Genomic DNA, 16676 nt, shown 5'->3' with positions numbered 1-16676 from the left:
CTGTTTTATTCTTGGGGGCCAGGCATGCAAAAACAGCTGGGACTAAAAAGTACCCCCTCAACCTCCAAAATTTGAACAGCCCAGTTTGAAAGGTATGAACCATTAACTTCTTCAAAGAAAAAAGGAAGCTTCCCTTGAGAACTGAAAATTATTTCAGTCACTCACATTTTTCAGTGACCAGCAGTTAACCTTTTCTTTTCTGTAGGCAGTCTGCAAGGCAGTCTCCTTTCCCTTATATAAATAGCATCACCTAGTGATATAGTTTGGCCAGTCTGAGCAGTCTTTCTGGTTCCTATTCCATGCCTTTCCTGCTGCAAAAGCAGCACCTTCCTCAACAGTAAGCTAGACTTCTTTTTCCTTCTCAAAGGTAGACTCGCCATTTTAAGAACATGCAGTAATTGCTCCCCAGATCAAGAAAACACACACAGAGAGGGAGAGAGGGAAGGAGGGAGGGAGAGAGGGAAGGACGGAGGGAGAGAGGGAAGGACGGAGGGAGAGAGGGAAGGACAGAGGGAAAGAGGGAAAGAGAGAAGAGGAGAGAAGAGAGAGGGGAGAGGGGGAGAGGGAGAGAGGAAGAGAGAGGGAAAGAGAGAGAGAGGCAGGCTTCAGGGCACAGTTTGCCAACAGTTAACTGAAATCAATTACCCAGTCAGCTAAAGCTCCCTAAAAATTCAACCACACTCACAGGATGGCTAATGACGGCTAAAGACCACTTACCAAGGAGCCCCTGGGTGCTAAAGAACTGAAAAAGGAAAAGGAAAAAACAAAAACAAAAAAACCCCCAACCAGAATCAAATTAGCCACATGTGACTCTGAAAATGTAGCCTTTATTTCAGAGCCCATAGACACAGAGTAGCTGTTGAGTAGAGATACATAAAAAGACTCAAAACTGTTCTTTGGGAGTAGGAAAAAAGCCCAAAGCTGACTGGAAATCCAGTGAAACAAATAACTATCCTTAGCAAGCAACAGACAACCAGACCTAAACCCTGAGGCCAAAAAGTACAAAAATAAGACTTAAATGCATTGACCTTCCCTGTCTGCCTTGAGTATTTATTAAACAACAACAACAACAAACCTCTCAGTCCAAGCAACAGGCTTAAATGGTTCATCTCTGGAAGAAAAGTAACAGAGTGCACCTTGGAGTAGAAAAGTAACAGAGTGCTCTCTCTGTGCTAGGGATTTTCATCTCATATTTCATTTAATTATCACAACAATGCTTTCAGGAGAGTATCAACCTGTATTTAAAAATAAGGAAATTGATTCAAATGGGATGGTGAAAAAGTTCTGAAGCTGGATGGTGGTGACGGTTGCACAACAATTTGACTGTATCTAATGTCACTGAACTGTACACATAAAGTAGTTTAAATAGTAAATTTTATGTTACGTATATTTTACTACAATTTTTTTTTAAAAGACTTTTAAAAAAGGGTAACTGGGGTTTAAAGAAGCAAATTTGCAGAAAGTCATAAAATCAGAATCTAGCCCAGGTCCTTAGACCATGCCTTTTTTTAACCTGTAAATGGGCTTTTGTAAGAATTAGAAGAAATAATGGATAAGCATATGGTTTATCAACTGAAATGTATTATATGAATAGAAAGTTTTCCTTTAAAGTCAGGTAACAGGGGAGTACTACTGAATCAGAATGTCAGAGTAGGAAAAACTTTATATCGAGACCATCTCATTCTGGGGTTGCAAATTCAACTACCTAGACAGGTCATGCAAGTGACCTAAATGATGAAGCTGCTCAGGAGTAAGAAAGGGAATTGAAAATGACAAACTGGGCCCTGCATAGAGAATGCTTCTGATGGGAAATTTGAGCCCAAATTTTCAAGAGAAAATGAAAATCTAGAATTGTGAACGCTCCTAATCATTAAACACTGACAATCAACTCAAAAATTCTGAAGTCTTGTGCCAGTCTACCTCACCCCCTAATCAAGTCCATGTGAAGATGTGGTCCATGGATTGCCAATTTAGAGTCTGGACTATGTCCTGTAGAAACCGGCCCCAAGATGTTAAGGACACTCAGAGGCCCTTCTAAAGTTTTGAAGAACTGCTACTAGCACTTAGCATACCTTCTGAATACAAAACTTCGGAATTTCAAACCCTGGGAGGTCTGTCAGTTTAATGCTCATGCAAAGGTGGGAAATCATGGTAGGAAGGAAAAGAAGGAAACAATGAAGAGGAATGAGACAGAACTGAGAAATCCTGGGTGTCCCCAACCATGCCCCATTTGGGAAACACTAGTGTCAGCAAATGGTTCAGGGATCAAAGACGGATTAGGGGTGGTAGGTAGCCCCTATAATTTGTCTGTGGCCAGATGGCCTTACTCATCCTGGGTCCTTCCCACCTTCCTGCCAGTGCCCAGAGATCAAAACTCAACGTTCTCCAGCATTTTGCAACCTGCTTCTTTAATGCCGAGATCAAAGGGGAACTTTTGTCCACGTTGTAAAAGAGAAACCAAGAGGCAACTTAATGCCTGTCTCTGCCTCCCCTGTACTTCCTGAGGGGATTAAGGGCACTTTTAAAAAAGGGATTCCTTAGAGAAACACATCAGAACCAAGGCCTGGTGTTGGCACCTCAGCACCAAGGACATAGTGGCTCCTGCAGAATACATGACGGGTGGGGCAACTAAAGAGATCAGTCAACACAAAGGACAAAAGCTTGAAAAGACCACAGGGACTATGTTTATGGAAAAAAACAAAATCAATTTGATTTTACACACATATTAGCAAAAATCACCTTAAGGGCAAATATTCTAAATCACAGAATTTTCAACCTGGCATTTAGAAATCATCAAGTCCAAACCATAATATCACATAAGACATGTGGAAACAGACCAATAAAGCCAAAATAATTTGCCCTAGGCCACCGTGAATCAGTGGCAGTGCTGGGACTAAGCACAGGCTGCTTGCTGACTCCTGCCCCAGTGCTCCTTCCTCAATGGGCTGATGCCTACCCACATGTCAGGCCCAGGGGAGACAGCAACTTCCCGCACACAAGACTGGTGGCAGAGTTCAGGCAGGCCTCCTGCCTCCTGTTCTAGGACTCCACCATCCAGATTCCACCACTAAACAGTCCCCATGCCTCTGACTGAGTGAGATAGGGGACTGGCTAGGGCTGCCTCCATCTGCTCAAAGGAACTCTGAGGTCATTTAGTCCATTCTCCTGCCTCTGGACTGGATCAAACCCAAGGAAGCTCAAAACAGCGCGAACTGACCCAGCAATTTCACTCCTAGGAAAATATCCAAGAAAACTGAAAACACATTCACACAAAAACTTGCACATGAATGTTCACAGCGATGTTATCCATAATAGTCAAAAAGTGGAAACAATCCTGATGCCTATCAATGGATAAAAGGATAAACAAAATATGGTTTATTTATACAATGGAATATTATTTGACATAAATGTCAAATACTGATACATGCTGCCAACATGGATTACCTTTGAAAACATTATGCTATGCTAAAAAAAAAAAAAAAAAAAAAAAAAGCCAGATACAAAATACCATGTATTATATGATTTCACTTCTATGAAATGTCCGGAATAAGCCAATCTACAGACAGAAAGTAAATTAGTGGTTGCGGTGAACTGGAGGTGGGAGGGGTGCGAAGTGACTGCCAATGAGTTTCTTTTTGGGGTGATGAAAATGTTCTGGAAGTAAGACAGTGGTGAAGGTTGCACAACTTTGTGACTATACTAAAAACCCACCGAACTGTATACTTTAAAAGGGTGAATTTTATGGTATATGAACTATACCAATAAGGAAAAACATTAAAATCCAAAACATTATGAACGATGATATATGAGAGAGAAGTACACAAAATTTTATTCTCCAAATGGAGGTTTCTAGATTCCCGAGATGCCTACAAATGTACGCAATACACATTTCCCAAGTTCCACCACAATATTCCCCAAACCATATTCCACATGCTCAATATTTTCATAAAGTGATATATGAGCCTGCCTCTCACCTCAGACCCAGCTAGATCAACTCGGTATATCCTGTAACTTTATAAAGTCATCTAAACCCAGGGCAGAAGGCAGGCAGGAAAACCAGTGAGAACTTCAGTTTACACCAGCCATACTCCTATGATTGGAGAAGTCTGGTCCTGCAGGTTCAAGAAAGACCTGCTGTGCTAACACAGACCTGACCTTTGGGGAAGAACCATTCACTAAAGAAAGGGAGGAGAGAGAAAAGCCCATAAATATTACCTCTTGAAACTTGCACCCGCAACCCTAACTTTCAAAACAAAAGAACTGAAAATCCAGCCTGTTCCCACGGTCACTGAGTCCACTAGTTCAGTTCCTCTTTAGCTGTATGACTTGCCTTAGAAACCCATACACCCCCAAGCAGATCCCCATGTTTCCACCTCTGGTTATGAAATAGCCTGTGTGTAGGAGGGTGTGGAGACTGTTCTGACTTCCGTGTAATCAAGGGCTTGACAGAGACCAAACTCAAGTCTATCTGTAACCCCACTTTGCCTGTTACACATATCCCCATTATAAACTTGATTCTACATCTTTTCATTATTGCATTGAACATGAAGTTTCTTGTGTGTACCCTTTAAACTGGCTTCTGTGGATCACTGTATACATTATATCCTCAGTTTCTTGAAATTGGTTACTGTATTCACAGCACTTACCACTACCTGACAGTATCTTGTTCATGTACTTGTTTACTTATTCTCTCTGCAGACTAGAAAAAGCTCCACAATGTTAGGGACCTTGACCCTCTAATTCACAACTATATCCCTAGGTCTTAGCACAGAGCAGAAACACAAATATTTGTTGATTATATAAATGGATACCAAAATTATGTATTGCTAACTTACTGCCTCTTAAAAACCTAGTGCAATGCTGTAAGTGCCACTTTATTGAACGTTTTCCCTATGGCAAAAGAGAGTGTGACTCTTCCTGTTAAGCTTTTACACCATCTTGTTCTGAATGTGCTCCAGAAAAAAAAAATGGGTTTCAACATGCCACTTTTGGGATTTTACCCACTCATGGCGCAGACTGAAGTCTGACACCACAGAAACCAAGCAAGGCTGTGAAATCTTTTACCTAACCTCTGAGGCTGTACATAAGGAATCCCTCATTAAACAAAAAGCTTAAGTTACCAGTCGGTTAAGAGAAGAAGGGAAACTCATTGTCAGCCAATAACCTACCCTTGTTTGGAAAAAACCACCACCAAAAAATTTAAGCAAGAATCTTCCTTTGTTAAAGTCAAATGTCACTTCCTTTTCTCTGTCTTCCTTTGCCTTCACTTCTAGGATTATCTACTAAGGAAGCAACGTGCAGGAAGACCTAGAAAATCACTCTGGACTAAATGTCTTCAATTTGGGTTCTGATCTCTAGACAAGCAGAATGTGAGCTGAGCTTCTGGAAGAAAGGCCAGTCCTTCAGAGATCTACTTCCAGGGTTCTGTACCAGGAGCCAACAAGTTCTGACCCACTTTCCAGGCACACTGCACCCTTAGTCACACACACGATCCATCCTAACAAGCTCCGTCCTAATAAAACTTCATCCCTAACAGCTGTGTAGCCCTGTAGGGGCATGGGAAGGGCAGGCAGCCAGGCGGGGCTACTATGGTGTTTTTTAAAACGTAATACAGACCATTTATATCATAATCACTGGAGTGCTTATAAAAGTGTGGGTTCCTGGGCGTCACCTAGCCCTACGGAATTAGAATCTTTGGAGGGGCTCAGGAAATTGCATTTTTAACATGCCTCCCCATACCTCCCGAGTCTTATGCACAGTAAAGTTTGAGAACCAATGGGATAAAAGCTCCCCAAGAGAGGCAGGAAGTTGATTGAGGAGACAGGAAAAAATGGTTAGGGAAGTGTCTGGGGATGAAAGATGGGGGAAGAGGGGTAAGGACGTGCTCCATGGTAGCTGCAGTCAAGACGGGTGCGCGGTAGGAACAGGTGAGGGTTGAGGTAAGGACGGGGCTCTAGAAAAGATCCGAAACAGGGCTTGGGCTGGGAGGCTGGTCAGAGGTGAGGTCGTATTTGCGGACTGGTCAGCACAGGAGGCGGAGAGAGCAAGGTCTGGACGCGAGGGGGAGGAGCGAGGGTGAGACTAATGGGGGTGCTCTTCGGAGAAATCAAGGCTGGGTAGTGGAAACTGGAAAATGGGGGAGAGGGGTCACAAGAGGCGGAGACCAAAGCAGTAACAGAAACCGGCAGAGGCTGTAGCCAAGACCATTCCTCCGAACCAGTGCCTCCCCCAAAACTCTGGGCCTTGACAAGCCTTAGTGCGGGGCCAAGGCCGGGGAAGGGGGGAGTTTAGGTAAGACAAGCCCAAACAGGGATGTCCCTCAGGCCTGAGCTAGGGGATCCGGAGGTGGCTGAGGCCATGCATGGGGCGCCGGAAGGTCCTGGGATCCCCTGGAGAACCCAGCTCCAGCTCCGGCTCCCGGAGTCTCCTTCACTCACCATCGCCGCCGCCATCTTGGATCCACGTGTCGCCGTAATGACGTCAGCGGAAGTGGTGTTTCCCTGGTTACGGAGATCAACTCCGCGAGGTGCACCCTATTTCTGTCTCTCCTGTAGCTGCGGTCAGGAGCGGCAAAGGAGACTTAGCTCCTGATCGGTAGCCTGGTCTGGGCAGTCAAGTCGCTGATTAGAGGAAGAGAGAGGATGGTGTAACTATAGGAGCCATATTAGCTCCTGGCAGAGACTGCTCCTCCCCCTCCCTCACGGCATTGTGGGTAATGGGAGCGTGCGTAAACGCTGTTGTTCTTTGGGCGCCATCTTTACTATTGGCAGGAAGACTCGTTGCCAGGGTTACCTGAGGTCTTGATTTGGGTGAGTGGGATGGGTACCAGGGCTCCAATAACAGCTCAACTCAGAGAATAATTTGTAATTATATATTGAATTACTTGCTTGACTATACTGTATCCTCTCAAATAGAGTGTAATCCCTGAGAGTGGGATCCTGTCTTTTATTTAACCTCGTTCTGCTTCATTCTCATCTGTAAAATGGGGAGGAAATTATTATAATACCTTCATTCTAGTTTTATGATGAGGATCCAGTGACATAATGTTACACAGCATGTATCCAATAAATAACTGTCATTATATTCTTATGTATACTTTCGGGCATATGGCAAGTGCTTGATACAAACACCATTAAATGAAGGAATGAAAACAGCAAATTTAGTAGAGAAAGACATCTTTGAATGTGGACTTCACAATGTGCTAGTTAGATCAGTATGTGACTCGAGGCAAGTCACTCAACCTTCCTAAGCGTCAGTTTCCACTATCTGGAAAAGGAGACTTGAAGAGTCATGGAGTTAAAATTGGGAGAGAACTGAAAATTCATTTGGTCCATGTAATACTGTAAAGTGGATACGGTACCAGTGCTGTCTGTGACTGTTTCAGAAAGTTGTTAAAAGATAATAATGATTGATAATAGTAATAAACCCTTACTGACCATTTGCCGTGTGGTGCAGCATTTAGCATTATGTTTAAACCATTCATAAAACTCTTTTATCTAATATTGCCTTTCGGCAGGGGGCATTTGAACTCTAACCCCCACCTATGAGCACCACTGTAGTGGATTGTCCAACAAGTCCTCCCATCTTTGCATGAGCATGCTGTTTCTCCCATCAAGAGGTAGATTCTTTTTCTCTTCTCTTTGAATCTGGCTGGTTATGTCACTTGCTTTGACCAATACAATGTGGTACAAATGACTTTGCCAGTTCTGGGTCTTAGCTTTAAGAGGCTTGGTAGCTTCCACCATCTTGGGTCTAAAGAAGTCTTGCTACCCTGCTGGAGAGCCACATGGAGAGGAAGGGAGGCTCAGTCAACTCCTCAAGACATTTTAGAAACTCCAGCTGAGCACTAGAATTATGAATGAGGTCATTTTGGACATTCGAACCCTAGCTGAACTGGCAGCTGAATGCAGCCACATGCATAACCTCATCCAACACCATGTGGAACAGAAAAACTGTCCAGCTGAGTCTAATTCTAGATTTTGGAGTGGTTTCTCATGTAGCAATAGATAATTGAAACACACACTCATTTACTCTTGTGATCTGTGTAACCATCCTGAAGAGTAGCAGAACAGATGTTATCCCCACAGGGATAGAAAGCTTGAGAGACTAGAACAGACTTGCCTGGAGTCTCATAGCTAGTAAGCCATAGATTCCAAACTTGCACCCAGTTCTCCTGGAGCTTGAATCCTGAGTATTTCCCATAATTTCTGTATGCCTGAAGAGGGATGACCGATGAGGGACAAAGGTCCATAACTGTCATATTATTCCTCAGTATTTCCGTTCTTCTCCTCCTAATACTTTCTATTTTTCCCAAAGGGCTTTCATATCCCAATTTCCTTCAGTAACATACACCGGCATCCTGGAGCTAGCCTGCCTGAGCAGATCCCATCCCTACCTCTCACTAGCTCCATCAGGTGAGTAAATTTCTTTTTTTCTTAAAAAAAAAAAAAAGTTTTTATTGTGGTAAAATACACATCATATAAAATTTACCATTTTAATTGCTTTTAAATATACAATTCAGTAGTATCAAGTATATTCACAATATTATGCAATCATCACCACCATCCACCTCCAGAACTTTTCATCATCCTAAACCAGAACTCTGAACTCTGTACTCTGTACTCATTAAATACTAACTCTTGCCCCCTGGCTCTGGTAACCACTATTCTACTTTCTGCCTATGAAGCTGCCTAATTCTAAATACCTCATATAAATGGAATGATTCAATATTTGTCCTTTCGTGTCTGGCTTATTTCACTTAGCATAATATTTTCTGGTTTCATCCATGTTGTAGCATGTATCAGGATTTCATTCCTTTTTAAGGCATTTAGGTCGTTTCTACCTTTCGGCTATTGTGAATAATGCTGCTATGAAAATGGGTATACAAATATCTGTTCCAGCCCCTGCTTTCAGTTCTTTGGGCATGTACTCAATAGTGGAATTGCTGAATCATATGGTAATTCTGTGTTTAATTTCTTGAGGAACTGTCATACTATCTTCCACAATGGCTACGCTATTTTGCATTCCCACCAGCAATGCACAAGAGTTCCAATTTCTCCACATACTCACCAACACTGTTATTTTTGTTGTTGTTGTTTTTAATAATACCCATCCTAATGGGTGTGAAGATGGGCAAGTTTCTTAACCTCTCTAAACCTCAACTTCCTCATCTGTAGAGCATGTGTCATAAAAGACCTTACCTAATAGGATGGTTATGTGGACTGAATAACTCAGTATATGTCAAAACCTTAGACTAATGTCTATCACATGATAAGTGCTATACTATATACATGTTTACTACTATTATTATTATTATTTTGACATCAGTAGGACAGGCCTTCTTATCTTTGGAATGATAGAGACATTAAGATAAAGAGATGTTGAGGAACTTGGACAAGGTAACCCAATGAATCAGAAGGGGGCTAAGGGTTGACTCAAAACCATTGAGTCTCATCCATGCCTCTGCTGTGCCAGACAAAACCAAACCCAAACCAAAAGGCTCTTAGAGTATCATCAGGGCATGTGGTTCCAGATACCTGCAAAAATACTTCTCTAAGGAGAATGGGAGGGTGGGCCTGGGCTTAGAGGAAGCAAATCTGATCCTTAGTTATCTCCAGGGAGAAGGGTAGTATGCATTAATCTATGTCCTTCTCACACTGGCTTCACTTACTTATTGCTGCATAACTCACCACCCTAAAATTTAGCAGCTCAAAACAATGATATTTTATTTCTCTTGATTCTGTGGGTTGGCAATCTGGGCAATTCTGATGATATCACCTGGGATCTCTCACATACTCTCATCTGACGGCTCAACTGGGGCTGGAGGGTACAAGATGGCCTCATATGTGTGGGTGGTTGGTGCTGGCTATCAGATGGGACTCTCCATCCACGTGGTCTCTTATCTCCAAGTAGGTAGCTTAGGCTTCTTCACATTGTGGTCTCAGGTTCATGAGGGTGAGAGTGAAAGCTGTGAGGCTCTTCCTAAGGCCTAAGCTACAGAACTTCTGTAGCATCAGTTCTGCCATATTGTAGTGGTCAAAATAAGTCATAAGGTCAGTCCAGAGTCAAAGTAGGAGAGGATCACACAAAAGCATGAGTTTAAGGAGGTGTGATTTGTTTGTGACATCCTTGCCTGGGTCACCCTCCTCTCTCTCACCTAGTAGGCTTCTGTGGTAGCCTACTATCCGTTTTCCCTACTGCTACTCCTGTCACCTCGAATCTCTAGTCTGCACTTAACAGTTAAAGCAGACTTTTGAAAACAAGAATCGAAAAAAAAAAAAAAAAATCAGATGATGTTTCTCCCATTTAAAACTCTCAAGGGCTTCCTGTTGCAATTCACATAAAATCTCAAGTCCTCACCCTGGCCTGCAATGCCCTGCATGATCTGGCCTTATCTCCTATTATTTTCCCCTTCACTCACCTGGCTCCAGCCACACAGGCCTTCCTGGAATTCGCTGAGCTCATGTTCACCTCAGGGCCTTTGTACTTGCAGTTTCTTCTGTCTGGAATCCTCTTTCTGGAATTTTGTGTGGTTAGCTCTTTCTCATGTTTAGGTCTCCGCTCAACTGACTGTCACCTCCTCAGGGAGGTTTTCCCTGGCCACACATATATATAGGTATAATTTGGTTATTTGTTATAGTCCACCTCCCAAGAAGGCTTGTACTGGGTCTATATTGTTCCCAATTGTGCCCCTATTAAATATGTACTGAAAAAAGTATTTGTTGAGTGTTTGCATTATGGATGAATCTCAAGCCATACTCTGTCAGTTGGGAATAGATCCAACTGTAAGGGAGATTCCCCTCCCCCACCCAAATAACAGTGGCTCAACAAGATGGAAGTTTACTTTCCTCTGTATTAATTTGGTGTCCCCAGAAGCCCACCCTGAGACAAGGATTCGAGCAAAAGTAGTTTATTTGAGAGGTGAAGGGATATTAGAAGGTAATGGTGTACCAGAATTATACTGCCGATAGTTAAATTTTCAGGAATTTTGTGAGCTGATTGTTGAACATAGGCATTATTGAAAATTAAATTATAGAAATTGAAAGTTAAATAAATGATATTAAAATAAAAACATTTGATATTTAAAACATACTACTTCCTAATAATTTTGCTATATTTTACTAGTATCTATGCTCTTGAGTTACATACATCTATTTTATGTGTACAATAGTCATACCGTGAAATGGTGTGCCCCTGCACATCTCTTTCCAGCCATGTGTTCCATGGTATTAGGTTGGTAGCAGAGCAACATATCCATTAACACAGTGGGCACAGTGCACAAGGGCCACCGTACTTTTAGGACCATAAAAATGTTTAAAAGAAATTAATTTCTTTTGAAGTCAGAAGGAAAAAACTGTGGGGTTGAAGAAATGTTTTCATATGTAATATTAAAATATTCATCTGTGTGTCAATGCAGTTGTCGACTATCATTTATATTTAATTTAATATATATTTTATTTATAAATATATAATATCTATCCCATGAAGCCCATGAAAGTCATAATGCAGTTCTAGTCGGTATCTTGAAATTGGCTGTGGTAGGACTATTTACACCACAAAAATCAGCAAATGATACAAATCAGGACTTGAGTTATTGTTTTGCTAGCAAAATTTTTTCTGTAAAAGGCCTGATAATAAATATTTCAGGCTTTAAAGACCGTGTGTTTAGGTCACAACTACTCAACTCTGCCTTGTGGTACAAGAGCTGCTACAGACAATAAATAATGATGTGGCTGTGTTCCAATAACATAGTTTGCCAAACCCAGGTCTAGACTTAAAGTGATAGAGAAAATGTTAATAATGCAGATGAAACTAAGTGTATCGTGTCTATAGCTGTCACATTGTGATTAGCACAAAAATGTGACAGTATTAGAAACTCTTACCTTATTCAGCAAACAAGTTCCTCATCTCATTGACTAATGAGTGAAGAGATACGTACTTCATTATTTCATTTTCATCTTATTCATGAATATAAGTGAAACTGTCAACTCAGCTTTATGTCAGAACTATACTTGGAGAGGGAATGTTGTCAAGCAGGTTACCACTGTGGGTAACTGAAGTTTAATACTATTGGGAAACCCTGGGAAACAACACAAAATACACACTTCAGAGTTATCCCAAAGGGGCAAGGGAGCTGGGGCATTTATACACCAACTCCCAAAAGTCATTAATCTCAGAGGGTGTTGATTCTTAGCACTTTTGGCTTTCTTAGAACACTGGTAGCTGAGGCTTTGTGCAGTTTTAGAAAAAAAGCTCTCAGGCACAGTGATGCAGGTGATGGCAGCTAAAAGCCCAGCTCACTTTAAGGGACACTGACAGTGCATGCCACACCCTCTTGAGGACTGTCCTCGCCGATGTGGTGGCTGTACTTAAAATACCTTCAGAGATCCAGGCTCCATCTAGCTTTGCCATCCCTAGAATTAATTCATTTTCCTCAGGGTCCAAGATGGCAGCTAGAGCTCCAGCCTTCACATGTACATTCTAGGCAGCACAATAGAAGAGGAGATGAAAAATAAGGAGCAAAAGAGCCTCTATCAGTTGTCTTTTAAGAAAGGACCCTGAAAAGTGCTATGCCATACTTCCACTTACAACCCCTTGATTGGAACTTAATCACATTACCACACTTCGCTGCAAAGAGAATAAGAAATATAGTCTTCATTCTGGGTAGTCACATGCTCCTGATAAAAAAATTCTATTTCTCTAGAAGAAGGGGGAATATGGATATGGGGACAACTAGCAGTCACTGCCAAAAGGGAAGGGATGCAAATAGAATGCAAATTGATATATCCTCATGTCAGATATACTGGGTTTTGTGTGGACATAAGTTTTTAATTCTTTTAGGTAAATATCAAGGAATGTGTTGCTGGATTGTGTAGTAAGAGTATTTAGGTTTATAAGAATATGCCAATGTCTTCCAAAGTGGCTGACCCATTTTTTCCCCAGCTTTATTGAAGTATAATAGATAATTAATTGCTCATATTTACATCGTACACATCAATGAGTTTTTTTCAATTATAGTTGGCATAGAATATTATTCTATATAATATAATATCTTCCCCCTTACATAGTTTTTACATTGTTGACTATTTTCCTTATGCTACCCTTTATATCTCCATGACTATTTTGTATCTATCCATTTGTGCTTCTTAATCCCTTTGCCCTTTTCACCATCCCCCCAACCCTCCTTCTGTCTAGTAGCCCTTAAAATATTCTCTGTATCTATGAGTTTGTTACCATTTTTGCTGCTGCTGTTTATTTTGTTCTTTAGATTCCACATGTACATGAAATCATGTGATATTTGTCTTTATCTGACTTACTTCATTCAGTGCTATACCCTCTAGGTCCATCAAGACAATATCTTTTTCCATCCCCTTCCTTTTAGTCTGTGTGTCTTTTAATCTGAAGTGAGTCTCTTGTAGGCAGCATATGTAGGGGTTTTGTTTTCTTATCCATTCAGCTTCCCTATCTTTTGGTTGGAGCACTTAATTCTTTTCCATTTGAGGTACTTGTTGATAAATATGTAGTTATTACCATTCTTTATTCATGTTTTCGATACATGTTTTTTCTTTTTAAAGAAGTCTCTCCTACATTCCTGTAATATTGGCTTGGTGTTGATGAATTCCTTTAGCTTATTTTTGTCTGGGGAGCTCTTTATCTGTCCTTAGACTGTAAATCATAACTTTGCCAGATAAAGTATTCTTGGTTGTAGATCCTGGGTTTTCAGCACTTAAATATTTCTGCCAAGCCCTTCTGTCCTGCAGTGTTTCTTTTGAGAAATCAAATTCCAGCCATATGGGAGCTCCCTTATAGGTAATTAACTGCTTTTCTCTTGCTGCTTTTAAGATTCTCTCTTTGTATTTAACCTTTGGCATTTTCATCATGACGTGTCTTGGTGTGGGTCTCTTTGGGTTCATTTTTTGGGGGACTCTGAGCTTCCTGGGGTTGTATGTCTATTTTCTTCACCAGCTGAGGGAAGTTTTCCACCATTATTTCTTCAAATATATATTCAACTTCTTGTTCTCCCTCTTCAGGTACCCCTATGACACGGATGTTGTTACGCTTAATTTTGTACCATAGGCTTCTTAAATTATTATTGTATTCTTGGTTACTTTTTTCTTGTCATTCTGATTGGGTGTCCTTGGCTCTCCCATCCTCTATTGATGGTTCGATCCTCTTCTTCATCCACTCTGTTGATTCTCTCTAATATACTCATCTCAGGTAATGTATTCTTCATTTCTGATTGGTTCCCTTTTATAATTTCTATTTCCATTTATATATATATATATATATATAAAATATAAATATATAATATATATTATCTCTTTTTAAAATATATATATATTTAAATATATAGATATTTTATCTCTTTTTTAAAGTTCTCACTAAGTTCATCCTGAGAGGGGTTCACCTGATGGCCAAGTTTAGCTCCAGCCTGTGTCCCTCCAGGGCCACCTGTTAAGATTCAGCAAGTAATCCACAGATGCTGTGCTTATAGTTGACTCAGTGGCTGTACCATTTTGTAATCCTGTCAGCAATGAATGAGAGTTCCTGTTGCTCCACATCCTCAACAGCATTTGGTGTTGTCAGTGTTCTGGATTATGGCCATTCAAATAAGTGTGTAGTGGTATCTCATTGTTTTTTAAAATTTGTATTTCTCTAATGATATATGATGTTGAGTATCTTTTCATATGTTTATTTCCCATCTGCATAGCTTCTTTTGTGAGGTGTCTATTCAGGTCTTTTGCCCTTTTTAAAATTGGGTCGTTTGTTTTTTTATTGTTGAGTTTTAAGAGTTCTTTGTATATTTTGGATATTAGTCTTTTGTCAGATCTTTGTTTTGCAAATATTTTTTCTCAGATTGGAGCTTGTTTTTTTCATTTTCTTAATGCTGTCTTTCTCAGAGCAGAGTTTTTAATTTTAATTAAGTCCAATTTATCAATTTTTTCTTTCGTGGATAATGCTTTTAGTGTTGTGTCTATGCCCATGTTTCTACCTCTCTTTCCTGTGACCAGAGGGCTAAATCAGAGTGTAGGGCAATGTAAACTGATAGAGCAAGAGGACATGAATTAACTCTTTGATCTTGTCCACAAAGTAATAGGCTCCAACTCTTGAGATCATGTCTCAGTCAGCTATTTCTGTAATAATTCTATGTAACAAAACAACTCTCAAACTCCAAGACTTATAATATTAAGCATTTACTCCTCTCTTCCATATCCACAGGTCACCTGGGGTTCAGTTGATTGAGGCTGGGCTCAGCTAGATTTAACTCCAAGCTGCGAGTTGGGTCTACATCTACTCCACATGACACACATCTTTCTTGGACCATGTTCTTTTCAGGGAAAAAAGATGGAGGGCAAGCCAGCCTCACAAGCACATTTTAAGCCTCTGCTTGTGTCACATCTTCTAATATCCCATTGGCTAAAGTGTCTCATGGCCAAGCTCTACATCAACTCCTATGGATAACTGAACAGCAGTTGAATGTACCACAATCATGAGTTCAAATTCCTTTCACAAGATCCTGGTTACTGCTTTCAGATACTCAAAGATACATCCCAAACCAGAAAGCAAGAGAGAAATTCAATTACTAACTAGGTAAGTTGAAACACTGATAGCTTTATTTTCCACTGTTCTTCTACTCAGTTCCTAAGGTTAGACTCTGTGCTACTCAGGGGTACAAAAATCAATTTAGTATAGGGTTCCATGGGACCCTAGCGGGTGCTGTGAAATAAATCCTTCAGGGAATGCAATAATACAGAAAGGTGTCATTTGCTCTCCATCCCACTGTCACATCTTCTCATTGCTCCTCTGACAGCAAAAGCTATCTGCCAGGGACTTTTAACTGAGACAAAGTGCAGAAAGGGCCCACCAGCACCGTCTTCTCTGCTTCCTTCCCAGATCTCCCTCCCCTCCACTGAGAGCTTCTCATACAGGGTACCAGATACCTCTCAGCAGTCACATCTCCAAACCCCAGGATTCTTGCAGTATGAACAATACAACTTTGATGGCTTCTTGGCCATGGGAAATACCCTTGGTGCCGGGGGAGATCCAGACCAACCAGCTCATGTGGCAATGTGGCTTGGCAGGAGAGTCAGGGGCCCTGATCACAAAAAATCATTCTTGTCATCCTGGTAGACCCAGCTCCTCAGAGACAAAAACCCATCCAGCGTCCCAGCGCCAGTGAGATAGGAAGAATGATGCCCTCCTCCCAAAGATGTCCACATCCTAATCCTCGGAACCTGTGAAGATGTTATCTTACACCACAAAAGGGACTTTACAGATACAATTAAGGGTCTTGAGATAGAAGATTAGTCTGGATTATCCAGGTGGGTTCAGTATAAATACAGGGCCCCTTACAAGTGAAAGAGGGAGGCAGCAGACTCAGAGAAGGACAAGGAGATGTGATGACTGGAGCAGAGTCTGGAGTAAGGAGCGGAGAGAAACCACAAGTCAAGGAATGCGGCACATTCCAAAAGCTAGAAAAGAATCCATTTCCTTAAATGGATTCTTCCCTAGTGCCTCCAGAGGCATGCAGCCCTGCCAACCCAGTTCAGAATTCTGAAGAACTCTGGATCTGTAAGATAATAAATTTGTGTCATTTTAAACCACAAGTTTGTGGTAATTTGTTACAGCAGCAATAGGGAACTAACACAGCCAGTAGCTATTTTGCAGCAGTTAGA

The 16676-nt window shown here is 41.1% G+C and overlaps 1 protein-coding gene and 1 long non-coding RNA gene across 5 annotated transcripts in view; one reads left to right on the top strand and one right to left on the bottom strand.

Moving 5' to 3' along the window:
* Positions 1-6684, bottom strand: part of TM9SF4 (transmembrane 9 superfamily member 4) — a 49907-nt gene extending 43223 nt beyond the window's left edge. For both annotated transcript variants that reach the window (XM_011380151.2, XM_011380152.2), the window contains exon 1: positions 6438-6684. In XM_011380151.2, the coding sequence (XP_011378453.1) occupies positions 6438-6452 (15 nt within the window). In that variant the 5' untranslated portion in view covers positions 6453-6684. The remainder of the gene's footprint in view (positions 1-6437) is intronic.
* LOC105305511 lies at positions 3720-16607 on the top strand. 3 transcript variants are annotated; one of them, XR_897093.2, is made up of 4 exons: positions 3722-5939; positions 8317-8414; positions 15220-15591; positions 15895-16607. It is a non-coding gene; the product is annotated as an uncharacterized LOC105305511 (long non-coding RNA). The 3 variants fall into 3 exon arrangements; XR_897092.2 differs by having other exon boundaries at positions 3720-5927; positions 15220-16607; XR_897091.2 differs by having other exon boundaries at positions 3724-5939; positions 15220-16607.
* Positions 16608-16676: the final 69 nt, after the last annotated feature.

This window comes from Pteropus vampyrus, unplaced genomic scaffold (assembly GCF_000151845.1).
Source record: "Pteropus vampyrus isolate Shadow unplaced genomic scaffold, Pvam_2.0 Scaffold388, whole genome shotgun sequence".
Taxonomy (NCBI): domain Eukaryota; kingdom Metazoa; phylum Chordata; class Mammalia; order Chiroptera; family Pteropodidae; genus Pteropus; species Pteropus vampyrus.
The sequence above is the reverse complement of the archived record's forward strand: the minus strand, read 5'-3'. Positions and strand labels throughout refer to the sequence as shown.